Source organism: Zea mays, chromosome 3 (genome assembly GCF_902167145.1).
Source record: "Zea mays cultivar B73 chromosome 3, Zm-B73-REFERENCE-NAM-5.0, whole genome shotgun sequence".
Lineage (NCBI taxonomy): Eukaryota > Viridiplantae > Streptophyta > Magnoliopsida > Poales > Poaceae > Zea > Zea mays.
The window spans coordinates 234,149,507-234,169,132 of record NC_050098.1 but is presented as its reverse complement, the minus strand read 5'-3'; the positions used below and the strand labels follow the sequence as shown (position 1 = coordinate 234,169,132).

Genomic DNA, 19,626 nt, shown 5'->3' with positions numbered 1-19,626 from the left:
TTGATAGGTAAATTTCTTTGAAAAAACAGCACCGCAGCGAGAAACTTCAGTTTTGGAGCGAAGTCCGTGCATTGATGTATACATGTTAATGCATATATACTTGTATATATGTTATGGAAATGACATATAGCGATGTAGCATATACTATATGTTAACAAATGTTAGGGCTAGTTGTTATATATGTTATCAGGTATTAGGTTTACTTGTTAGTACTTAGTATATGCTATCAAGGATAGTTAACGGCAATAGAGGGTTAGATATCTACATTAGGATAGTGGTATTATTTGCGTGCTATATGTAGAATTATTATTTGCATGTATTATTTGCAGAATTAGGTATTATTTGCAGGTATTATTTGGTATAACACTACCAGGTATTATTTGCAGAATTATTTGCGTGCTATAGTTTTAGTATTATTTTACTCACCTAGTAGTGTTAGTATTATTCCTATTGCTTAATACTATTTACATGTTATATTATTATTTGAGTGCTATAGTTTTATTATTATTTATGTGCTATATGTAGAATTCGGCATACTATTGGTGATACTCGGCAAAGCAGTATATTCCGGTATTGTGGTCATCATGTGCAAAGGAGGCTATTCCAGTTGTTCATGTCCTATGTATCAAATTATCTTCAACCTTTGAATTGTGTGAACCTTTATATTATATTACGCAAAACCTTTTATATGAACTTGTATGTCACCGTTGTGGAGTTATATTATTAAGGAGCAGTACAAACTAAAGACTAATGCATATATTTTGTACTTGCATATATATGGTTTTTATTCTGATGAACGAATTATATGTGAAATTATTGTTACTTATTATGCAACGTGAATATATACATTACTATATGATTCTATCATTTTTTTTATTTTTTCCAACACAATCAGCATTTTCCGGTCTAAATTATACGAAACCCGCCGAGAAATTTAAGGATTCTGCTTTAAAATTCGACAAATTTCATTCCATTTTCTGTTTTCGGTAGCGTATGAAACATTTAAATCCGACGAAAATGTATACCCTGATGATCTGCATTCTCGCCCTTTAAATTGACAGGAACACGGCGCACCTTCTTCATCTCTTCGACACTCTCACATGCATCGAAGATTCCGCTGACACTAAAAAGATCGAAATGGCGCCGGGATCGTCGTCGTCTCGTAAGGCCAAGGCCCTCAAGGCATCGTACCGGCTCGTCGCCGACAACTTCCTCGCCGTCCTCGCCATGGTTTCTGTCGTCGCCGTGCTCTTCGCTGCATGGCCGATCAGCATCGAGGACCTTGCCTGCCGGCTGCACGCGGTGCGGCCACTCCACGTCCTCACGGCGGCGATCCTGACGGCGGCCCTCGCGAAGCTGAGGCGCATGAGCCGGCCGAGCGACGTGTATCTCGTGGAGTACGGCTGCTTCTGGCCCAAGCCGTGCTTCCGGGCGCCGTTCGCGACGTGCCTGGAGCACGTGCGGCTCTTGCCGTACCTGGTCAACGAGGACGACATCAGCTGGGGCTGGCGGCTCCTCCAGCGGTCCGGGATCGGCGAGGAGACCTGCGTGCCGTACGCCTACCACTACCTGCCCCCGGACCGCAGCTTTAGGGCCTCCCTGGACGAGACCGAGCTGGTCATCTTCTCCGCCGTCGACGATGTGTTCGCCCGGACGACGGCCGTGACGCCCGCGGACATCGGCGTGGTGATCGTGAACTGCAGCATCTTCACGCCCACGCCGGTGTTCACGGACATGATCGTGAACAGGTACAAGCTGCGCGCCGACGTGCGGAGCGTGAACCTGTCCGGGATGGGGTGCAGCGCGGCGCTCATCTCGATCGGTCTCGCCAGGAACATGCTGCAGGTGGCGCCGCCGGGCACGCACGCGCTGATCGTGTCCACGGAGATCCTCTCGTCGCAGTACTACGTCGGCATGGACCGCTCCATGCTCCTGCCCAACTGCCTCTTCCGCATGGGCGCCGCCGCCATGATCATGTCCAACACCGCGGCCCGAGGCGCGCGGTTCCGGCTCGCCCGCGTCGTGCGCACGGTGGCCTCCGCGCGGGACGCCGCCTACCGGTGCGTGTTCCAGGTGGAGGACGAGGAGAGCAACACGGGGATCCGGCTCTCCAAGGACCTCGTGCCCACTGCCGCCCAGACCCTGAAAAGCAACATCGTCGCCTTCGGGCCCCTGGTCCTGCCTGCCTCGGAGAAGCTCCTCGTCGCTCTGTCCATCCTGAGGCGGAGGCTAGTACAGAGCAGCCGGGGGAGGGTGTACCGCCCGGACTTCCGCACCGCGTTCGAGCACTTCTGCATCCACGCCGGCGGGCGCGGGGTCATCGACGAGGTGCAGCGCGGCCTCGGCCTCTCCGACGAGGACGTGGAGGCGTCGCGGATGACGCTGCACCGGTTCGGGAACACGTCCAGCAGTTCGGTGGTGTACGAGCTGGCGTACATCGAGGCCAAGGGCAGCATGAGGAAGGGAGACCGCGTGTGGATGATCTCCTTCGGCGCCGGCTTCGACTGCAGCAGCGTGGCGTGGGAGTGCATCGAGCCCGCCGCCGACGCTGCTGGGCCGTGGGCCGACTGTATCCACCGCTACCCAGTGCAGCTCCCTAAATTGATGGAGGCCCTTGATTGAATCCGTACATGTAGACGTGAAGTGGCATAATCAATCAATGTTGTACTGTATCTTTAATGTCCAAATCTGTCATCAACGGACGGGACATGTGATTTTTTAACGGACTAGTTCCAAATAAACTGTTACTGATCTTTCAATTATATTTGGACATACTAATAAGAATAGTAAATCAGTGCAGATCTCATCATCATTGTGTGCACATCAAATATATGGACAGGTCAAGGGGGGCAAACAGTTGAGTAAACTGAATTACATGAAGTATACGTTACTTACTGTTAGTTCTGAGTTCAATCTTTGCTTATGTTGCAACCGAAGTCCTATCACCTCGTAGTGAATGTTGGAAGTGTATTTTCTTCGTTGGACCATATAAGTCCTGGTCATACACTAGTGAACTCGGCCTTTTTTTTGGCATGGTCCATATGATTTTGCTGAGAATTGATTTTGCTAAGAAGTTAAGGACTTGTTTGGAAGCAAAGTATTTTAAATCCATGGTTTTAGAATACTATAGGTTTTAAATGTCATGGCAAATCATGGTATTTTTTACATCAGCTCAAGAAATACTAGTTTGAAAACAAAGTATATTAAACCATGGTATTTAGTGTATATGCAAGAAGCTAGTCCTAGTGGGTTCGAGTGGAGTTTTAAATACTCCAAAAATATCATGGTAACTATTAAACAATGATATTCACAACTGAGTTTTTACAATATAGTCAAACACCTCCTGACGAAGAATAACATGATATGCTCTAATATCATACTTTTATCTGAAAACCCAAAAAAATACTTTGCTTCCAAACAACTCCTAAGCTCCTTGACAAGGAAGTGATTTTTCTTTTGCTTAGTTTACTACTCATTGATGAGGAAGACTCAAAATGCTTCTGCGTTTTTAGGTTCATCGTCAATGTTATCATGGTTCGTCTAGAATTTGTTGCCGACAATGTAATTTTGGGCGTAGAGCGAGCTATTAGATTTTGCAGCTGGATTACAAAGTTCCGGCTGAACGTAGGCAATCGCACCGCAACAGGATATAATGTTGCTATGGCTGATGGCTCGCCTTGGACGTGTTCCCCTTTAATCACATGTTGTTAATTCAACCAAACTTTGTTAACCTCGTATCTTTAATACTGCAAAATCTAGCCGGCAAAAAAAAACACTGTCCTTCTCAATAGATAAACTAATGACCAAACGATCACAATGCCGGCAAATATTTTAGCATCCCACTTACTGCATGAAGAACGGGATTACAAAATTCCCCATCTTCTCCTTCCTCTCGAGCTCATCCTTCTCAGCCATCTGTTTCAGCGTTGTCCAACCCTTCCTTGCCCGCTTCCTTGAGCTGCCAGAAACCTGAGAAGAATCTCTTGCTGCATATTTCACATTATTTCTAGAGCCATTCGAGGCAGACTTGCTGGAGCCTGAGAGGGCGTCAATGGCTGAGCCAGAAATCATGCCACTTCCTGTCTTGAGTAGTCCTGCTGAATCTTTTGCAACAGTCACCACCGGTGGTTTCATTTTCTGAGGCGTGACAAATGATGAACCAGGTGCAAGTTCTGCTTGCAAAGTAGCTTCACATATCCTAACCTTCTCAGGAAAAATATGGCTAGTTTCACGCATCTGTTCATCAAGATTACAATTTAACCTTTCGCCATGCTCGTCACTTTCAGTAGTCGACTGCCTCAACAGAGATGACGATTCCACTTGCAAAATTGCTGCTTGAGAAAGCTCAAGCACTTCTTTCTTATCATGTGCTCTTGTGTTGCTACCGTTTCCTCTCACAATTATATGGGATGAGTTCATGGTAGCATGCCCTCTTGACAGTAACAGGCTCTGAACAACACCCTTCCCACTACCCAATATTAGGTTCTGATCTCCACAGAAATGGCATGCATAGGAAACACTGTTCTGACAACAGTTTGATTTCTTCCGACGTTTTGCTTTATTTCTCTTGTTCCTTATGCGGACAGTGCAGTTGAAGCCTGGCTTTAAGATTGTCTCACACCTGCAATATTGGAAACATCTTGTTACAGATCTGTGTACTGAGATATTTCTGTAGGCTGAAATAAGGGCTGTGAGTAGACAGAAGTTACAAAATACTAGTAGAAACCAGACAGAATAGCATGACTACGATGTGAAACAAGCACAACATATTCTACCAGAATGTACAGATGATTTTCACTACCCTTTGGAATTCCCAGATCACTTTGGCCTGGACACTAATATTGTATTGCATCCCATCTGGGATACTTTATTATTTTAAATTCAAGCTTCCTTCTAGCTCATGGAAGGATTCTTAGTTATTTGATACAACTAAATTATACGTATATATCTGAATTCCAAGAGTAATGGTTGAATAAGATAGAAATTTTATCAGCAGGCCATACTAAATGGAAAAGGAACACCCTTATGTCATCACAACATTTTAATTTTACTTTACTGATAGTAAATTAATGAGTATGTGCAGACATGCACACATGGTATTGTAATACATCATTTTCATTTTACTTTGCTTATCATAAACTAAATGAGGTACATGCAAACACATGTTTGTCTCACAGCTGACTAGTTACAGGACACAAGCCATTGTTTTCAAGTCGGACGACTTATTGGTCGTTCTGGCTGACCGACTTGGGCGATTAATCGCGATTGGTCCAAACCGACTTGGACGATTAATCGTGATTAATCGGACGACTTGAAAACAGTGACAAGAACAACCAATCAGGATGCAAAGAAACCTTTTGCTTCTACGTAGGGATGGAAACAGGATGTATATTTCCCAATATCCATCTGTCCCAAAAGGGTTTAAATACTAAATGGTTAGTCTATATATGACTCTAGACATTAATATTTGTAAGGTATCCAAATCAAATACTCAGTCGGATTTCTGATACGTATAAGGGATAGATATCAATATCCAACACATCCGACACTATCTCTATCCAACTTAGAATCCCAAAAAGAAACAACTATCCGTTCAGATCCAATCGAGTTTTATCCCTACGTCTATGGTATTATGAATATTGACCGAGAACCATCCTGCATGCAATGTGTGTTAGTAAGCAGCAGGATTATAACTATAACCATCGATCATACAATTGGGCCACCCAAACAATGTTTATCAGGACATGTCAAATGGCTATCATGAAATTTTATTGATATAATAGATTTTTATCACATAACATAAAGCACTGAGATATATTAATTGTTCATCCATGTATCTTGACAGATATTGTTATCTGTGATTGATTGGAGATTAGCACAAAATCTAGTTAACCATGAGAGTCGAGAAAAATTAATTTGCACAGTCAAAGGCTGAGAAAGATATGTTCAAGGTCTTACAACAGCTACCAAAATCCTTTACAACCCCAGAAAAGCTGACATATTGGTTACAGCCATTTTTTAATCATTTCCAATAGACCTTAAAATCTTGGATAATTCTGTCTCATAGAAATCAATTATACATAATGGTATGGCTGCTTACAATTACATACAAGTCCTCCACCAGTCGATGATACAGCACTAATCAAAACATAGAAATGACGTTAACAAAATAAGGATAACAGAAATAATATCAATATCCTGACAAAGCAATATAACTGCTTGTTCACTGCCATCAAGTAGTGTTGTCGGCTCGACTAAGCCACTTTCAGCTTGATAGGAAATAATTGTAGTTGGTCTAAAAGTTAGATTGTCGGAAATATTCACAATGTTCATAGACGTAGGCCATGTTTGGGAGGGGCTCCCCAGACGCTGCTCCTTCGGAGCCAGAGCCAGAAGGGCAGAGCACCAAAACATGGCTCTGCCTCTGTACGCCTAAAACAGCTCCAGCTCCCCTGATCGAGGCCCAGAAGCGCTTGTGTCCGTCCGCGTTCGATGGGACTCCTCCGGATCCTGTGCTAGAGCAGCCAGCGGAGCCGGAGCTGGAGCGCAACCAAACAGTCACATAGAGTCACTAGCGGAAGAACAATATGTCTGACAATTGGCAACAATAACTTCCCCAATGTATAACGGCAACGACTACTATACAAGCACAGCCAGCACAATTTGATTCGAGGGCAAAGAAGCATAATAATTTTGACAAGGTGGGGCCGTGTGGTGCCCTGGCGGCTAGACAACATGCAAAGAGGATGAATAAGGCGTGGTAAGAAAGTAAGCAGCACATCTCATGTCACCTCTGGCAAAGGAAAGTGGCGGCGTTGAGGGGTACTCCGGCGGCCTCGGCGCTCGCGGCGAGGCGGCGCCCCAGCAGCGCGCCGATCGGGCGCACCCCGGCCTCCGGGCCCGCCCACGCCGCTAGCCTCTGCAAATGCTTGACCCTCAGCAGGGAGGCATCGTCTACGCGCGTCCTCCCGGAGGTCTCCTCGCGGAGCGACACGGCCTGATTCATGGGCCTGGCCGGCGTCGAGGTGCCATCGGTGTTGCGAATCTTCTTTCCCATGCCGCCGCTGGTGCAGGACCTGTGGGTACTCTGTCAGCAAGAACGGTTGCTAGCCCTAGCTTGCGCGTCTCCGGCGGCGGGGATTTTTTTACAAGACGGCAGGATGGGCTTTGCTCAAATAGAAACGTTGCTAGATACTTGCCGGGGTGATCAAAGTTGAACCACTAGCCGGCTCGACTGAACGTGATGGACTGAACATGATGGCGTGTTCCGACCACCGATACAGGGTCGGGGCATTGTTGGTTGCCACCAGGACCTGCCAATCGGTGAGCTTCTATTGCCTCTTGTTCTCTTGCGCCTCGTGGCCTTAGAAGATGATGTTGACCTCCCTGTCAATGCACAGGAAGGCTCCGCCACCGCTCCTGCCTTGTTGCTGCGGTTGGCCCTGCTCGGTAGGATCTCCTCGCGGTGGGGGTGGCGGTAGCGGCTGGAACGGTCGGTCGTGGCCAATGGAGTTCTTAAAGTCCTGATAGTTTCGCGGGGTGTGGCGCATCTCCTTGTGGTACGGACACTGGGAGTTGAGGATCTCGTCCAGCGTCCGTACACCACCTCGTGGCGCACCACGGGTCCGGTTAACCGGCGGCCTGACGACGTGCACTTCCTCCCGAGGCCTCTTGTTCCAACGCTTGTCCTACTGCTGGTTCATGATTTTCTTCGGCGCTGGGATGCAGGCTTCGGGTTCCCGATGAGGTCCTAAGCTCACTTGTCGACGGAGATGTAGATGTCTGCGCTCCTGGAACAATTGTTCTGAGGTGGCAGGTGCCTTCTGGAGGATGGCCTGAATAAAGGCCGAGTCATTGGAGCAATGATAGAAGTCCTCGATTACGGCTGCCTCCGTGACGTCGGGGATGCAGTTCCTCATTGTCTGGAAACGCCCGAGGAACGAGTAGAGGGTCTCGTCGTTCTAGCGCTTGATGGACTTGTGGTCCTAGGGTCGTGCTGGTTTGTCAGAAAGGGATTGGAAATTCGCGACAAACCGACGCCTGAAGCCGTCCCAGTCGTCGATGCAGTGTTGTGGCAGGTGTCGGAGCCACTACAACGCGTCCTGCCTCAGGACAATGGGCAGATACACTGTCATGACGTCTTCCGTCGCCCCAGCGGCTCGACCAGCGGTCGTGTATACGACCAGCCACCCACTCGGGTCTTGCTTGGGTTCATATTTGTCGACGTTGGAGACCTTGAAGTTTGGCGGCCACTAGATCGCCCGAAGCCGGGGGTAAGGGTAGAGACTCCACACGTCCTCCGGTCCTCCCAGTAATGATCATGTCGACGGCCCCATGGAGGCGAGTGATGTCGGGCGTCGTGTCGCCTCGACCGACCCGGGGCCAGACTATTGGTGGAAGCCGCTGCAGACGCGGTCCGGGTGGTGCGGCTATGTGTCGGCGCACCATGATCCCGATCGTACTCTTCTCGCTGCCTCATTTCTTCTTCATGCTGACGATCACGTGAAGCATTAATGTTGCTGCGTGCATCTCGCCGACTGTTGAAGGCGTGGCGTAGGTCATTCAATGGGTGAGCGAGGGCAAGAAGGTGGTTTTGTCGCTTGGGTGAGCACCTGCCGATAGCCCTACGCATTTGGGGTGCACGATAGGTCATTGGCGATCTGAGCTAGGACCCCCCCCGACTTCACTCGGTGTATTCAGAGCTCGAGAAAAGTCAGGGATTAGGTTCTGAGGGAGACGTGGGTTCTCACGTCAGAGCCTAGTGTCCTGTTCAGCTTGTTCCCGCTTGCGTTCCTAGGTGCGACAACAATCACGACGGCGGGTGTTGTAGCGTTCTTGGAGTGTTCTTTCATCGAGGGTCTCCTCCGCCTCAGTGGACTCATCTCGAGAGATGGGTTGTGCTGGATCACGTTCCCAAGCTTCATGGTGACGCCGCACGTTGCGGCGCCTGTTCCGGCGTCGACGTGCGTCACACTGGGGGCTCCTCCCCCAGTACGGTGGGCTCATCGTCGAAAATGTGTGTGTCCTCCATCCTTCCCTGGATGAAGAGGATGTTTGGGTAGAAGGAGCTTGGTGTGGTGTTGCGCACTCCCTCCATCTCCTTTGAGGGTAGAGTGGTCGAGATGGCTGTCAGTGGTGCCTGCGGGGTCGCGCTGGACCCTGAGGCACATGCCTCTTGTCACCAAGTGATCTGAGTCCACACCCGAGTGGGTGACGTGGATAGCAGAGTACGTCGTGTCGAGAGCGGGACCTCGGTTGGCCGAGCCACAGGTGTCGCAACGTTCTTAGGCCTGACTGATTTTGGTGTAACCCTGCGGAACAAAAACACGCCGAGGTTCTCGCGCTGTTGGCAGAATTTTCGTTGGCGCCGTTCTTGGCGACCTTGCAGTCGCTTTTGGCGCCACCAGGGAAGGTTTCTTCCTGGGTGGGTCTGCTATGCGGTGCAGGATACCTTCCCGGTCTGTGACGCAGGAGATGGATCCAAAGTGGAAGACTTCTCTGACATTGAAGGTGATCATGGTGTTGAAGGTGATTGATGGAGTTGTTATTTATCAACGTCGCACCCCTACCTGGCGTGCCGGCTGTCTGTGTTTGTGACCCGACTGCGCACCACGGGGTTACCCACGTGATTGTCACACCCGGTTTTGGAAGGCAAACCGAATGCAAACCATATACGTGCTAGGATCAACAATTCACGTACACATCAATTATATAGTTGGACATCATCACACAGTGCTCAAATAATAACATAAAAGAGTATTGATTTAATTACATCATGATGCCTGAGACATCCACATAGTCATTAACATAGATCAAAGTGTAAAAACGAAACGTAGCAATACACGACCTTCATGTGCAGCCGACTGGGTGTTTGCCGCTAACCCATGCCTAGAACTCATCATAATCTTGGAACTCCTGGAAATCCTCCACCATGACTTCATCTTCTCCTGGGTAGGGGTTGCAATGTGGACAACCCGGGGGGTTTGGTATTGTAAAGCAAGGGTGAGTACACATCAACATACTCAGCAGTTGTCCCGTTCAGCTGTGGTGGACTAGCTTTATGTGGGGATAGGATCAAGCAATTGCTTTTAGTTGGTCAGGTAATTATTACTAGTAGAGAGCCGGGTTTTAGCATTAAACCCAAGTTATTAGTACAAAAGTACTCCTTCCAAAAGGAAAGAATACCAGAAACCATAATCATAATTATCAAAACCATAATTATCCTCATCATCATCTGTAACCATAGTATCTCTAATCAATAGAGCTCCCAAGGACGCTCATAACCGTGAGCACGGCTGATATATCAGTTTCATAACACTCTGCAGAGGTTGCACACTTTACCCACGAGCCGTGATTCCCTCTCTAGCCCGGGCTTGCAAAACCCTTGTTCACTCCCGAGGTGAATGACCAGGGATTCACTGCGAAGCCTTTACAAAGATTCCCTGAGGCTATAGCTGCCCGTTAGGTTTCCTAAATGTACTGCACTCCTCCCCAAGGGGCAAACCACCCTCGATAGAGCGAGTCGCATACACCGAGCCCCATTGACGGCACGACGGCGAAGAAAACTACACCTTAGTTCCTCTAATTAATTAGCTAAGGGCGTCTCATACCACCCTCATGGTTGTACTGTTTTCTCGGGTGGTCATCCAACGAACTAGTCCTTACGGAGAGGCACTCGAGAAACCGATCGAGCCCCCTTAAATGTCATAATGCCATCATCATAATCAAAAGTAAACCTCGTATCATAAATAATCTCATCATGTTCATTGATTAAAGTAAAGCTTTAGCATAGAGCTAATCCAAAAATGATTCAACCCAAATAGGTGAACAAGGACAAGATAAACAAAGACTAGTCAATCCTTAGGTATAAATTAGGTAAATGCGGGGAGATGAATTAATAAATGAGTAGGACAAAAAATAGGTCAGAGGACACTTGCCTTGACCAACCAGCTGCTGCTCAGGGTCTTCACCTGTAACTCTTTTGGACTCCGCCAATGGACCGTTATCTATACGAGTTCAAACATACATTCCACATTCTTAACATAGAAAGAAATAATACACCACACAATAAAATATAACAACTAAACAGACGTGTGACGCATAGCTTGCATCTACGGCTATGCGAGAAAGGAAACTATAACGGTCGAGGCTACGACCGAGAGACATAGCAATTACGTTCAGCAACTATGGATTAAAATATGTATCTAACATAATCATATTAATTGACAATCGTGAATGCATAAATAAAATTATCACTATATCCTAATTAGTTTGGTATTTGATTAATCGTCGTTACACTAAGCACTTTAATTATTATACGCAGTCCTAGGTGAATTTAAAAGGATCGTCGTGCGACGAAGCGCGCGACACAACCCACTATTCGAACGAAATTTAAAAGGATTGTCGTGCGGCGAAGCGCGTGAAATAACGCATGATTTAAACGGAATTTTAAACGTTATGATGCGCGCTAGGGTTGCACGCACGGGGGCGGGCACGTCGGGTCGTGCCGGGAGGGCGCGTCGTGCCTAGGCCGCGCCGAGGGCTAAGGGTCGCGCCGAGGGCAGGGGTCGCGCAAGCTAGGGCAGGGGGCTGCACGCGCCAGGGGCAGGGACTGCATGCGCCAGGGGCAGGGGTCGCGCACGCTGGGGCAGGGGCCGCGCGTCGGGGAAGGGCTGGCTTGGGGCAGCGCGCGCGCCAGGGAGAGGGGCTCGGCCATGGGGAGGAGAGAGAGGGGAGGGAGGACAGGGGAACTCACCATGGGCTCGACGGACGGCAACAACCGCTCACCGGGATCCACCCTAGGACAAGGAGAGAGGTGGAGAGAGGTGGAAGAGAGGGAGAGGGAGGTTACTTTGCGCGGGAAAGAGAGAATGGGGGGAGGGGCACACATGGGGAGGGTGGGGCACCTAGGCGCGTGCCTAGGACCGGGCCACACCGCAGGCTAGGCTGGGTCGCGGGCCGGGCCAACTTCTCTCTACTCGATCTCGCCTTCTTCTAATCAAGATCAATCCATGAATCGAACACCAAAACTAGATGAATGCACGCCTAGGCACAACATCAGACAAAACAAATATGCTCTAGCATGATGCAACAACAATATTGAAAGTTGTCTAGAGGGGGTGGATAGGCGGAGACTAAAATTTACAACTTTAAACACACTACAAGCCAGGGTTAGCGTTAGAATAAAATCCGAGTCCAGGAGAGAGGGGGAAAACAAATCAACCAAGAAATAAAGCGGATGACACGGTGATTTGTTTTACCGATCTTCGGTTCTAAAGAACCTAGTCCCCGTTGAGGTGGTCACAAAGACCGGGTCTCTTTCAACCCTTTCCCTCTCTCAAACGGTCACCTAGACAGAGTGAGGCTTCTTCCTTAATCTCACGGGTCACTTAGACCCCGCAAGGATCACCACACAATTGGTGTCTCTTGCCTCGCTTACAAAGCACTTGAGAGTAAGAAGTGAGAAAGAAAAGAAAGTCAAGCCAAGCAAACAAGAGCAACAATAAACACAAGTGATCCTCTCACAAGTCCTAATGCACTAGAATTGAATTTGGGACTTTAATCGGATCAGTGGCTTTGATTTGTGTCTTGGAGTGTTGCACTTTGCTCTTGTATTGAATGGAGAGTGATGAATGCTTGGATGGTTGGAGTGGAGGTGGTTGGGGTATTTATAGCCCTCAACCACCAAAACAACTGTTGGGGTGGCTGCTGTCGATGGGCGCATCGGATAGACCGGTGCGCCACCGAACACTATCCGGTGCGCCAGCCACGTCACCCAACCGTTAGGGTTCTGACGCAGTTGACCATTGGAGCGCTGACTTCTGGTGGCACCGGACAGTCTGGTGCCGCACCGGACAGGCGCTATTCATTGTCCGGTGCGCCTCTGACCTCTGTTCTGACTTCTGTCGCGAACCGTAGCGTTGTCAGGGGCACTGTGCAGTCGACCATTGCGCCGAAGAGCCGTTGCTCCGCTGATGCACCAGACAGTCCGGTGGCACACCAGACGGTCTGGTGAATTATAGCGGAGTGGCGTTGGAGAAACCCGAAGGTAAAGAGTTTGGACTTGTACGGTCCTGGTGCACCGGACACTGTCTGGTGGCACACCGGACAGTCCGGTGCGCCAGACCAGGGCACCCTTCGATTTCTTTTGCTCCTTTATTTTTGAACCCTAACTTGATCTTTTTATTGGTTTGTGTTGAACCTTTAGCACCTGTAGATCATATATTCTAGAGCAAACTAGTTAGTCCAATATTTGTGTTGGGCATTCAACCACCAAAATTAATACTGGGAAAAGGTTAACCATATTTCCCTTTCAATCTCCCCCTTTTTGGTGATTGATGCCAACACAAACCAAAGCAAATGTATAAGTGCAAAATTGAACTAGTTTGCATATGGTAAGTGCATAGGTTACTTAGAATTAAACCAATTTATAATTTCACTAGATATGCATGGATTGCTTTCTTTTATTTAGCATTTTGGACCACATTTGCACCACTTGTTTAGTTTTTGCAAATTCTTTCGGAAAATCTTTTCAAAGTCTTTTTGCAAATAGTCAAAGGTATATGAGTAAGATTTCGAGAAGCATTTTCAAGTTTTGAAATTTTCTCCCCCTGTTTTAAATGTTTTTCCTTTGACTTAAATAAAACTCTCCCTGAATGAGATTTTCCTCTTAGCTTTCAAGAGGGTTTTAATAGATATCAATTGGAAATATATTTAGACGTGATTTTTGAAAATATACCAATTGAAAATCATCATATCAATTTTGAAATATATTAACTAAAAATTTTCAAAAGGTGGTGGTGCAGTCCTTTTGCTTTGGGCTAATACTCTCTCCCCGTTTGGCATGAATCACCAAAAACGGAGACTTTGTGAGCCCTTTGTACTTTCTCCCCCATTGGTACAAGTAAATATGAGTGAAAGATTATACCAATTTGAGAGTGATGCGGAGTGACGGCGAAGGATAAATGATACCGATAGAGTAGAGTGGAAGCCTTGTCTTCGCTGAAGACTCCATTTCCCTTTCAATCTACGACTTAGCATAGAATTACACTTGAAAATACATTAGTCGTAGACATAAAAGAGATATGATCAAAGGTATGTAAATGAGCTATGTGTGCAATGTTTCAATCAAAATTCCGAGAATCAAGTATATTTAGCTCATTTCTAAGTTTGCTAAAAGTTTTCTCATCTAATGGTTTGGTAAAGATATCGGCTAATTGTTATTTGGTGCTAACATAAGCAATCTCGATATCCCCCCTTTGTTGGTGATCCCTCAAAAAGTGATACCGAATGTCTATGTGCTTAGTGCGGCTGTGTTCAACGGGATTATCCGCCATGCGGATTGCACTCTCATTATCACATAGGAGACGGACTTTGCTCAATTTGTAGCTATAGTCCCTAAGGGTTTGCCTCATCCAAAGTAATTGTGCACAGCAATGGCCTGCTGCAATGTACTTGGCTTCGGCGGTAGAAAGAGCTACTGAGTTTTGTTTCTTTGAAGCCCAAGACACCAGGGATCTTCCCAAAAACTGACAAGTCCCTGATGTGCTCTTCCTATCAATTTTACACCCTGCCCAAACAGCATCTGAATAACCTATTAAATCAAAAGTGGATCCCTTAGGGTACCAAAGTCCAAACTTAGGAGTGTAAACTAAATATCTCATGATTCTTTTCACGGCCCTAAGGTGAACTTCCTTAGGATCGGCTTGGAACCTTGCACACATGCATACGGAAAGCATAATGTTCGGTCGAGATGCACATAGATAGAGTAAAGATCCTATCATCGACCGATATACCTTTTGATCTACGGATTTACCTCCCGTGTCGAGGTCAAGATGCCCATTAGTTCCCATGGGAGTCTTGATGGGTTTGGCATCCTTCATTCCAAACTTGTTAAGTATGTCTTGAATGTACTTTGTTTGGCTGATGAAGGTGCCTTCTTGGAGTTGCTTTACTTGAAATCCTTGGAAATACTTCAACTCCCCCATCATAGACATCTCAAATTTTTGAATCATTATCCTACTAAACTCTTCACAAGTAGATTTGTTAGTAGACCCAAATATGATATCATCAACATAAATTTGGCAGACAAACAAATCTTTTGCAATGGTTTTAGTAAAGAGAGTAGGATCAGCTTTTCCGACTTTGAAGCCATTAGTGATAAGAAAATCTTGCAGGCATTCATACCATGCTCTTGGGGCTTGATTGAGCCCATAAAGCGCTTTTGAGAGTTTATAAACATGGTTAGGGTACTCACTATCTTCAAAGCCGGGAGGTTGCTCAACATAGACATCTTCCTTGATTGGTCCATTGAGGAAGGCACTTTTTACGTCCATTTGATAAAGCTTAAAGCCATGGTAAGTAGCATAGGAAAGTAATATGCGAATTGACTCAAGCCTAGCTACGGGTGCATAGGTTTCACCGAAATCCAAACCTTCGACTTGTGAATATCCCTTGGCCACAAGTCGGGCTTTGTTCCTTGTCACCACACCATGCTCATCTTGCTTGTTGCAGAATACCCACTTGGTTCCTACAACATTTTGGTTAGGACGTGGAACTAAATGCCATACCTCATTCCTCGTGAAGTTGTTGAGCTCATCTTGCATTGCCAGCACCCAATCTGAATCTCTTAGTGCATCCTCCACCCTGTATGGCTCAATAGAGGACGCAAAAGAGTAATGTTCACAAAAATGAGAGACTCGAGATCGAGTGGTTACCCCTTATGAATATCACCGAGAATGGAGTTCACGGGGTGATCTCTTTGAATCGCTTGGTGGACTCTTGGGTGTGGCAGTCTTTGACCCTGAGCTTCTTGATCATCTTCCTTGTCTTGATCAACTTCATCTCCCCCTTGATCCTTGTCCTCTTCTTGAGGTGGCTCATCTTCTTGATCTTCATCATCTTGAGCCTGATTGAAAGGGAAATAGGGTCAAACTTTTTCCTAAATGATTTTGGTGGTTGAATTGCCCAACACAAATAATTGGACTAACTAGTTTGTTCTAGATTACATGTTCTACAGGTGCCAAAGGTTCAACACAAACCAATAAAAAGATCTAAATTAGGGTTCAAAAGAAAGGAGCAAAAGAAACCGAAGAGAACCCTGGTCTGGCGCACCGGACTGTCCGGTGTGCCACCGGACAGTGTCCGGTGCACCAGGGTGGATCGACCTTCAACTCTTCACCTTCGGGTTTCTCCAGGCGCACTCCACTATAATTCACTGGACTGTCCGATGCACCAAGCGGAGCAACGACTATCAGCGCAATGGTCGACTGTACAATGCCCTGACAGAGCTACAGTTCACAGCAGAAGTCAGAGCAAGCGTCAGAGGCGCACCGGACAGTGAACAGTGACTGTCCAGTGCGGCACCGGACTGTTCGATGCACCAAGATGTCAGAGCTCCAATGGTCAAAACCGTCAGAACCCTAACGATTGGGTGATGTGGCTAGCGCACCGGACTGTCCGGTGCGCCCATCGACAGCAACCCAACCCCAACGGTTGGTTTGGTGGTTGGGGCTATAAATACCCCCAACCACCACCATTCAAGGCATCCAAGTTTTTCAGCTAGTGCATTCAATACAAGAGCTCTAGACTTCACTCCAAGACACAAACAAGAGATCAAATCCTCTCCCAAGTCCAAAATCACTCCAAACACTTAGTGACTAGTGAGAGAGAGATTTTCGTGTTCATTTGAGTTCTTGTCGCTTGGATTGATTTTCTTCTTCCCCATTCTTGTTCTCAAGCACTTATAATCAAAGCAAGAGACACCAAGTTGTGGTGGTCCTTGTGAGGGGTCTAAGTGACCCATTTGATTAATGATAAAAGCTCACTCGGTCTAGGTGACCGTTTGAGAGAGGGAAAGGGTTGAAAGAGACCCAATCTTTGTGACCACCTCAACGGGGAGTAGGTTTGCAAGAACTGAACCTCGGTAAAACAAATCACTGTGTCATCTGCTCTATTTTCTTTGGTTGATTTGTTTTCGCCTTCTCTTTTGGACTCGGTTTTATTTCTAAACGCTAATCCGGCTTGTAGTTGTGCTTTTAAGTTGTAAATTTCAGATTTGCCTATTCACCCCCTCTAGGCGACTTTCAATTGGTATTAGAGCCCGGTATTTCATTAGAGTCTAACAACTTGAAGTGATGTCGAGAGATCACGCCAAGAAGGAGATGGAAATAGGCGAGAAGGCCACAAGCCACGGGAAGGCTCCATCAAGGAAGTCCGGCAACAAGCTAAAGGAGGATCACCTCCTCACAAGTCGCATCGGAGTGGCGACAAGAAGATGAAGATGAAGAAAGTGGTCTACTACGAAACCGACTCTTCGTCGCCATCCACCTACGGCTCCGACGCATCGTCCGTCACTTCTAAGCGCCACGAGCGCAAGAAGTTTAGTAAGATCCCCTTACGCTATCCCCGCATTTCCAAACGCACTCCTTTACTTTCCGTCCCATTAGGCAAACCACTGGTTTTTTACGGTGAAGATTATTGTATATGGAGTGATAAAATGAGGCATCATCTAACCTCACTCCATGCTAGCATTTGGGACATTATTGAGTTTGGAGTGCATGTACCATCCGTAGGGGACGAAGGATATGATTCGGACAAAGTTGCCCAAATCCAGCATTTCAACTCCCAAGCCACTACTATACTCCTCGCCTCTCTAAGTCGAGAAGAGTATAATAAGGTGCAAGGGTTGAAGAGTGCCAAAGAGATTTGGGACGTACTCAAGACCGCGCACGAAGGGGATGAAGTGACAAAAATCACCAAGCGGGAGACGATCGAGGGGGAGCTCGATCGGTTCGTCCTCAACCAAGGAGAGGAGCCAGAAGCCATGTACAACTGGCTCAAGACCTTGGTGAATCAAGTGCGCAACCTCGGGAGCACAAAATGGGATGACCATGAAATGGTCAAGGTTATTCTAAGATCACTCGTTTTTCTTAAACCTACACAAGTTCAATTAATTCATGGTGATCCTAGATACAAGCTAATGTCTCCCGAGGAGGTTATAGGAAAGTTTGTGAGCTTTGAATCGATGATCAAAGGATCCAAGCAAATCATCGAGCGAGGCGCCACCTCCACACCCGAGGTGCAACCCGTCACATTCAAAGCGACGGAGGAGAAGAAGGAAGAGTCTACATCAAGTAGGCTCCCCATCGACGCCTCCAAGCTCGACAACGAGGAAATGGCTCTCATCGTCAAGAGTTTTCACCAAATCCTCAAGCAAAGGAAGGGGAGAGACTACAAACCCCGTTCCAAGAAGGTTTGCTACAAATGTGGTAAGCCCGGTTATTTTATTGCTAAATGTCCATTATCTAGTGATAGTGATAGGGGCGACGATAAGAAGGGAAAGAGGAAGGAAAAGAAGAGATATTACAAGGATAAGGGTGGCAATGCCCATGTATGTCGGGAATGGGATTCCGACGAAAGACCACCGACTCCTCCTCCGACAAGGACGCTGCCAACATCACCGTCACCAAAGGCCTGCTCTTCCCCAACGTCGGCCACAAGTGCCTCATGGCAAAGGACGGCAAAAAGAAGAAGGTAAAATCTAGAGCCTCCACTAAGTATTCAACATCTAGTGATGAGGATAGCTCTAGTGAAGATGAAGATAATTTGCTTGCTCTTTTTGCCAACTTAAACATGCAACAAAAGGAAAAATTGAATGAATTGATAAGTGCCATTCATGAGAAGGATGAACTCTTGGATGGCCAAGAGGAATTCCTTATTAAGGAAAACAAAAAGCATGTTAAAGTAAAAAATGTCTATGCTCAGGAAGTAGAAAAATGTGAAAAATTAACTAGTGAGCTTAGCATTTGCCATGACACCATCTCTAACCTTAGAATTGAAAATGCCAAATTAATTGCTAAGGTTGAGAAATTAAATGTTTGTGATGATTTTCTTGTCAACCTTAAAAAGGATAATGCTAGTTTAATTGCTAAGATTGATAAAATGAATGAATCACTTTCTAGCCTTAAAATTGAGAATGACAAATTAATTTCTAAGGCTAAAGATTTAAATGTTTGCAGTGTCTCTATCTCCAATCTTAGAAATGAGAAGGCTATTTTGCATGCTAAGATTGATGAATTAAAATCTTGCAAACCCTCTACATCCATTGTTAATCATGTTTCTATTTGCATGAGATGTAGAGATATTAATGTTGATGCTATCCATGATCACCTAGCTTTAATTAAAGAACAAAATGATCACATGGCTCAACTAACTGCTAAAATCAATGAGCATGAGATAGAAAATGAAAAATTTAAATTTGCTAGAAGCATGCTCTATAATGGGAGACGACCTGGCATTATGGATGGCATTGGCTTCCAACAGGGAGGCAATGTCAAGCTTAATGCCCCTAAGAGATTGTCCAATTTTGTTAAGGGCAAGGCTCCCATGGCTCAGGATAACGAGGGCTATATTTTATATCCTGCTGGTTATCCCGAGCACAAAATTAGGAGAATTCATTGTAGGAAGTCTCATTCTGGTTCTCATCATGCTTTTATGTATAAGAATGAGACATTTAGTTCTAGGCATTCTACCCATGTTAAAATGCCTAAAAAGAAATCTCATGTTGCATCAAATGATCATAACATTTCATTTAAAACTTTTGATGCATCTTATGTGCTTACTAAC

The 19,626-nt window shown here is 46.4% G+C and overlaps 2 protein-coding genes across 2 annotated transcripts; one reads left to right on the top strand and one right to left on the bottom strand.

Moving 5' to 3' along the window:
• The first annotated feature begins 1,079 nt into the window (after positions 1–1,079).
• On the top strand, positions 1,080–2,738 carry LOC100272813 (3-ketoacyl-CoA synthase). Its single transcript, NM_001147266.2, has one exon. It carries the CDS (start codon positions 1,138–1,140, stop codon positions 2,620–2,622), a length of 1,485 nt encoding a protein of 494 aa, NP_001140738.1. The 5' UTR covers positions 1,080–1,137; the 3' UTR covers positions 2,623–2,738.
• A 950-nt stretch (positions 2,739–3,688) lies between these two features.
• LOC100277160 (uncharacterized) lies at positions 3,689–7,162 on the bottom strand. Its single transcript, NM_001150809.2, has 2 exons — positions 6,792–7,162; positions 3,689–4,621 (listed from the first exon to the last, which is right to left on the bottom strand). Exons 1-2 carry the CDS (start codon positions 7,055–7,057, stop codon positions 3,844–3,846), a joined length of 1,044 nt encoding a protein of 347 aa, NP_001144281.2. The 5' UTR covers positions 7,058–7,162; the 3' UTR covers positions 3,689–3,843.
• Between the last annotated feature and the right edge of the window lie 12,464 nt (positions 7,163–19,626).

Bases quoted from the DNA above. Each gene is read 5' to 3' on its own strand.
- LOC100272813 (NM_001147266.2), top strand. From the start codon at position 1,138: ATGGCGCCGGGATCGTCGTCGTCTCGTAAGGCCAAGGCCCTCAAGGCA.
- LOC100277160 (NM_001150809.2), bottom strand. From the start codon at position 7,057: ATGGGAAAGAAGATTCGCAACACCGATGGCACCTCGACGCCGGCCAGG. The intron at 4,622-6,791 runs GTGACATGAGAT...CCAATATTGCAG, and splicing joins GCCACTTTCCTTTGCCAGAG to GTGTGAGACAATCTTAAAGC.